The sequence below is a fragment of the Mus pahari genome, chromosome 3 (genome assembly GCF_900095145.1).
Source record: "Mus pahari chromosome 3, PAHARI_EIJ_v1.1, whole genome shotgun sequence".
In the NCBI taxonomy this organism is placed as follows: Eukaryota; Metazoa; Chordata; class Mammalia; order Rodentia; family Muridae; genus Mus; species Mus pahari.
This window is the reverse complement of record NC_034592.1, coordinates 17247364-17254070: the sequence shown is the minus strand read 5'-3', so window position 1 is coordinate 17254070 and position 6707 is coordinate 17247364. Positions and strand designations below refer to the sequence as shown.

Here is a 6707-nt window from a genome sequence, read left to right as displayed (position 1 = left end):
AAAAAAAAAAAGAAAACAACAAAAAAGATGCGTAGATTCACCAAACAGGTAGGTCAGTAAGGTTCATTCCAGAACACCCAGAGCACTTAAGACACAAGCAGGGCAAATATGGCACAAATGTCTTTGATGAATTAACACATACTATAATCTCAGCATTTGGGAAGCCGAGACAAGAGAATCCAGTTGAAGTACAGCTAGATCCTGATACAAAGAAAGAAAGCAAAACATACAGACAAACAAGAAATATATGTATCAAAGGGCTTCAGAGATGACTTAGTAGTGAAGCATACATACCTCTGTTAGAGTCCTGAGTTCAGTTCCCAGTACCCACACAGGCAGCTCACAACCACCTCTACCTCCTGCCTCAAGGAATCCAGCATCCTCTGAGTCTACAGCGTTCACGCACAAGCACATATAGAATTCATAATAGAAACTACAACTTAAAAAGGGGCATTCAAAAAAAAAAGGCATTCAAGATAGGCCAGATAAGAGTGTATCTTTGAGAAAATCAACATGGCAAAGAGAAAAGTGTACTCTCCCTTAATACTATGGTATTATTAAAGAAGCACAGAAAAAATTATTTTCTAGACTCAAAAACTAATGGGCCCAGAGTTTAAAAAGTTGCCTGTCTCGAGGTTACCAACCACCCTCTGAAAGGCTAGAGCTAGCAGATAACCTTTAACATATGAACATATGCTGACTCACTCTACTGCAAGAATACTAATACTGTTCCTACCACACACACAAACCCTGGCTTCCAGTCTTGCTTTCAATCATAATAATACCTGGTTTGGGGATTTCACTAGGAGATGTAGTGTCTCAAGTATGGAAAAGCTGAGCTTCTAAAGTGCTCACCGTTCCTGCAGGGGAGACTTTCTGACCAGATAGTATTCCTACTTACCCGGATGGTTTCAGATGCAAAGTGCCCTTCAGAAATCATCAAGTTTCCTGTCTCATCCAGCTTCACAATGGCTCCTGAGTTAGCCTGTACTTCAGCTTCAAAGGCTTGGTGCTTCTGCAGCTTTCCCTGGTAGTGGAACACAAGTAAGCCCCAAGTGTTACCACACAACACTCCTCTTGTTCCCATACCAAAGATCCCTTGTCCTCAGTCCCATCTGCTCTAGTGAGGGAGGCAACCACTCAAATACAAAGGTTATGTACCTCTACCACCCTGGCCTGTGAGCACTTTCAACTGTGCAGGTGCAAGACACTACAGGATATTTAAATTGATTGTCTTTGGAGAAGCAGTTTTATCTAGAGAAACAGGACCACACTCAGATTTCCTAGCTCTCAGTGTTTACCCTGTTTAATTCAGTCATTCACATTCCACTTGCTTAAACCTTGCCTACATTTCATTCATTCATTCATTCATTCATTCATTCATTCATTCATTCATTCACTCAATGTATGCAAGTACACTGTTGTTCTCTGCAGACACACCAGAAGAGGCAAGCAGATCTCTGAGTTTGAGGCTAGCCTGGTCTACATATTGAGTTTCAGGGCAGCTAGGAGAGCACAGGAAGACCCTGTATCAAAAAATTAAAAATCCAAAATAACCACCAAGACCTTTCCTGGAAATAACCTGGACTTCCAGTAGCTTTGAGATAGCAATTAAAGAACTTTTCAGTTTAAAGTAGTGGTTCTCAAGCTGTGTGGTCAGCAAGACCACCAGAAACACATATATTCACATTATGATCTGTAATAGTAGCAAGTTACAGTTATAAAATAGCAACAAAAATAATTTTATGGTTGGGGGGTCACCACACCATGAGAAACTGCAGCATTAGGAAGGTTGAGAATCACGAGTTTAAAATATGCCAAAAAGAAAATCTCATGCCTGAAAGCCACTCTTACTCTGCCCCAACCTCTCAGCAGTTGGTCTTTACAATGTGTCTGACTTACAGTATAGCTACCCAGTCTTTTTTGGGCCCTTGACTTCTGAGAGGCAAGAACCGCTGGTAGCTCAGACACACCTGCAGGTTGGTTGGGTCTTTGTAGTTCTCATCAGATGCAACTTGAAGCTTCTCCTGAATCCACTTCTCCAACTCCTCAGCATCTCTTTGAAAAAACTGGAACCGATAGGAATCCTCCAGCTTCTGCCGCCGCAAGGTAGAGAGCTCCTTGAAGCGGTGGTACCGATCCAGGACCTGCTGCCGTCTCTCCTGGATGTCCTCGGCTGTTTCCAGCACTTTGACCCCACTTGGATCCATTTTCTGAAAAGACAGAATGACCGCAAATAAGCTCCACAGACAAGATATGTAATGGAATTAAGCAATCTGAAGAAAGGAATCAGAAAATCTAAGCAAACTATGAAGTAGCCTCTTCCAGGGAAAAAACTCCATATGAACAATAGTTATTTTAATGTCTTAGGCAACCCCTGAAGGGTCAAGACCCACAGGCTAAGAACCATTGAGCTGCCGGGCCTGGTGGCGCAGGCCTTTAATCCCAGCACTCAGGAGGCAGAGGCAGGCGGATTTCTGAGTTCGAGGCCAGCCTGGTCTACCAAGTGAGTTCCAGGACAGCCAGAGCTATACAGAGAAACCCTGTCTCGAAAAACCAAAAAAAAAAAAAAAAAAAAAAAAAAGAACCATTGAGCTGTTTATTTACTCCTCACAGCATCTCCTACTCTGGCTCTTCAGAGGATGGTTTTGATAGCAACAAAAAGAGTTAAGGGGCTTCAAGATTCAAAGGAAAGATTGATATTTGAAGGATTCATAAATGTTACTCAAAAAAAATCTTTTCATCTTGATTTTGAACTGCAGATGTCTGAATTACTTTTTTTTTTTTTTTTAAAGTTTTTTGAGACCAGTAAGCCGGGCGTGGTGGCACACAACTTTAATCCCAGCACTTGGGAGGCAGAGGCAGGCAAATTTCTGAGTTCCAGGCCAGCCTGGTCTACAAAGTGAGTTCCAGGACAGCCAGGGCTACACAGAGAAACCCTGTCTCGAAAAAAAAGAGACCAGTGCTCTGTGTAGTCCTGGCTGTCACAGAACTCGCTCTATAGACCAGGCTGGCCTCTGCCTCCTGAGTGCTGGGATTATAGGCATGCACCACCACCATCAGGGTGACTTTTTTAAAAAGAGAGGTGTCATGTCACTGCTGGCCACTTGTTATGTAGTTACAGATAACCCTGAATTTCTGACCCTCCTGGGTATTGAGCTTACAAGAATGTTCTACCAACACCAGGTTTTATGCTGTACTGGGGATCACACCCAGGGTTTTGTGCATGCTAAGCACTTTAACAAAATTGAGATATATTTCCCACCTCTAATTTACTCTCATTTAAACGAGCTTTCCTATTTGTCACAGAAACTGTGAAGACTGGTGTAAATTCACTAAATCCTAATTTTTTTTGTTTTGTTTTTGTTTCTTTTATATGTGAGTACATTGCTGTTTTCAGACATACCCCCAACAGAGGGCATCAGATCCCATTACAAGACCTCTGGGAGAGCTCTTAACTGCTGAACGATCTCTCCAGTTCCCTAAACTCTGCCTAATGTTAAACATGCAGTTTTCTAAGCAGTTTTGCCAAATTTAATGTCAAGGAGAGAACTTGACCTATTATGTGAGAAACAAAGATAATGCTACTTAGACTTTATAAGAATTAAGTCACCATGGGAATAGGGAACAACAGTAGAGCAACTGCTTAGCAAGGTTATCAATTCCATGCCAGCATCAAAGAGAAAAATAAACCATTTTATACTTTAGTCATTTAAGAACACAGGAAAAATACCTGTAATTTTATAAAAAGCTTCTAAAATTCAGCAATACATGACCCTGTACAATACTATGCTCACAGTGGCTAAGAATGGCAAATGACCTTTCCCTCTTTAAAAAGTACAGTCTTTAGCATATACCTATCAATCAACTTATTTCTCAACATCAATGAATTTCTCTCAGGAGGTTGAGGCAAAAGAATGGAGATTTCAAGGGTAGCCTTAATTATACAGTCAGATGCTTCAAAAAGCAAACAAGAAGTGCTGGAGAGATGGCTCAGAGGCTAATTTAAGAGCATTAGCTACTCTTCCACAAGAGGCAGGTTAGGGTCCTAGCACCCATATGGCAGCTCACAACCTCTAACTCCAGTTCCAGGGAATTCAATACCTTCCTCTGAATTCATGAACACCAGGCACAAACAGGGTACACATAAAAAACAAACAAGGGCTGGTGAGATGGCTCAGTATACTACACACGCCTGACAATCTAAGTTAGATGGCTACAATCTACAGAGATATGGGAGAAAATCAATTCTACAAAGTTGTCTCCACATCCCCTCATGACATACACACTCACATACACAATAAATACTACAGCCTGTGCTGGGAATAGTGGCCCATGCTTGAAATCTAAGCACTTTGATGGGAAGAGGCAAAAGGATTTGCCACAAGTTCAGAGCCAGTCTGGCAAACATAGCAAATACTAGGCCCACACCTAGGCTAGAGTGAGACTGTGTCAAAACAAAGTACTGTCTTCAGAGGGGATCCCGAGTACATTATGTAGGGCAGATGAGGTAAGGTCCTGTCCAGATCCTGTTCTAGGAACTGTGCTACCGGAAACACCTGGGAGCTTTTCCCTTGTCCCGTTTCCTGCTACTGCAGGACAAGGCAATGTCTGGCAGGCTCAGGATTGGGATGGAAAACCTTGAAGGTGCTGCCCACACCCACAGGAAAGAACGCTCGGTGAGAACTGTGTACACCTTTACCAGACAGTGTTCTGATGAAGATGATACCTTCCTGGGAAAGCCTGAGGTGATTTTAACTGTAGCACTGTGTCTTTCATATTATATGCTATGGAGTTGCTTGTTTGGTGGTCTGATTTCCATGGTCCGGGACATCTACCACTTGAATACTAAGCAGCACTCCACCACTGAGTCACACATACACACATGTGTGCATGTATTATATGTGTGCATATGTGCCTCCAAGTGTACAACTTTGTCAGACACTTTCCTCTATCTTTTTAAAACATCCAATGCGGGCTGGAGAGATGGCTCAGTCGTTAAGAGCACCGACTGCTCTTCTGAAGGTCATGAGTTCAAATCCCAGCAACCACATGATGGCTTACAACCATCCATAATGATGTTCTCTTGTGGTGTGCCTGAAGACAGCTGCAGTATAATTACATATAATAAATAAATAAATCATTAAAAAAAACAAACAAACAAAAAAAGGAAATATTAAAACATCCAATTCATAAGATGGTTCAGGTGGTCAATTCATGTTGCTGCCAGCCTGATGATCACAGTTTGATCCTCAGGATTTGCATGACAGGAGAGAACCCACTCTTACAAGCTGTCTGTTGACCTCCATGCACACCGTGACACAGGAGCACCCCTGGACATACAAATACATATATGTAATAAATGTCTTAAATATATAGAAATTATTATTATTATTATTATTATTGTTATTATTAATATTATTGGATGATGGATGGTAGTAAGAAGAGGTAAGAAGGGAAAAAGGGAGGGAAGGAAGGGTACAGACCACAGCTCTTAACAGCACTGAGTCATCTCTCCTACCCCATCTTACCTTATTTTCTGACACACTGTCTCTTCATTGAAGCTGTAGCTTACTGATTTGACTTGGCTGCCCAAACAGCTGCCCTTCTACCCAACTTGAGTCACTGGAGCACAATGCTATGCCTAGACTTCCTAACAAATGCTTTACCCTGAGCCACCTCCCCAACCAGGAAAAAAGTCCGTCTCTAAAACACATTCTCTAGAAAACTCCAAAGCAATTTTGTTTTTAAAATCCCCATGGAGCTGCAGAGGACTTTTAACATTGGATTCTCCTGCCTGGGATTAGATATGCCTGGCTTGTAAATAATTTTTTTGCCTAAAATGTCCCATCCCTTCTTTCCCTGGGAAGTCCTACACATACCTCAAGATACACAGAAATAAGTACGTTCCAAGCCCTATCGACCCCCCATCTCTGCTGCAGTACACTGTAAGGAGCAGAGCACTTAGACCTACTTCCTCCTGATAAGCAGATACCTACTGTCTGAAACTCCTAGTTCAGGCGTAAGGGCAGTTAAGAGTGCTCATTTAGTCTGTTCTCTGCTTTCCTCTAGTCTGTGTATTGCAGCAGTGAGAACTGTCCTGCTGAGAAGGCTCCTAGTGTCTTGTGTGTGTGGAATCACGGTCTGTATGATTTTGTCTGTATACTGTTCAGGTCAAAGTTAGAAAAATGTCTTAGGTGGATAAGCTTTAAGGCTAAGCCAGGAGATACATCTAGAGACAGGCTGAACTGTGAGCGGAGTCCTACCTAATTTCCTGTACCCTGACTGCTTCTAGCATCAGGAAGTATTTACAGACATAGGGTGTTCTTATTGTGTTCCAGTATCATGCTCTGCTCAAAGAAAGTTTAGACTCCTGTCTACAAAAAAGTGGGTAGGAATAATAGCAGGTCACATGGGGGAAAGAACCCAGAGACTGGGAAGTAAAAACACATCTTCAGTAGGAAATTTGGGGATCCAACCAGGAATGTTAGTCAGAAACAGTTGCCCTTTGCTGGACTATCTAATTTTTCTTTTCTGCTCCTAAGGTAAGGAAGTCAGATAAGCCATGGGTGAGAAGGCCACTCTGAAGTGGGACCAACACCCGTGGACATTATCCTTATTTTTTATGTTCTTAAAATGAGTTTGCTCAAGCCGGGCATGGTGGCGCACGCCTTTAATCCCAGCACTCGGGAGGCAGAGGCAGGCGG

The 6707-nt window shown here is 42.4% G+C and overlaps 1 protein-coding gene across 11 annotated transcripts in view; it reads right to left on the bottom strand.

Moving 5' to 3' along the window:
* The window catches only part of Sptan1 (spectrin alpha, non-erythrocytic 1), a 68462-nt gene that overhangs the window by 52395 nt on the left and 9360 nt on the right, over positions 1-6707 (bottom strand). For all 11 annotated transcript variants that reach the window (XM_021192046.1, XM_021192047.1, XM_029536019.1 and 8 more), the window contains exons 2-3: positions 1974-2213; positions 902-1027 (exon numbers count right to left, since the gene is read on the bottom strand). In XM_021192046.1, the coding sequence (XP_021047705.1) occupies positions 902-1027; positions 1974-2210 (363 nt within the window). In that variant the 5' untranslated portion in view covers positions 2211-2213. The remainder of the gene's footprint in view (positions 1-901; positions 1028-1973; positions 2214-6707) is intronic.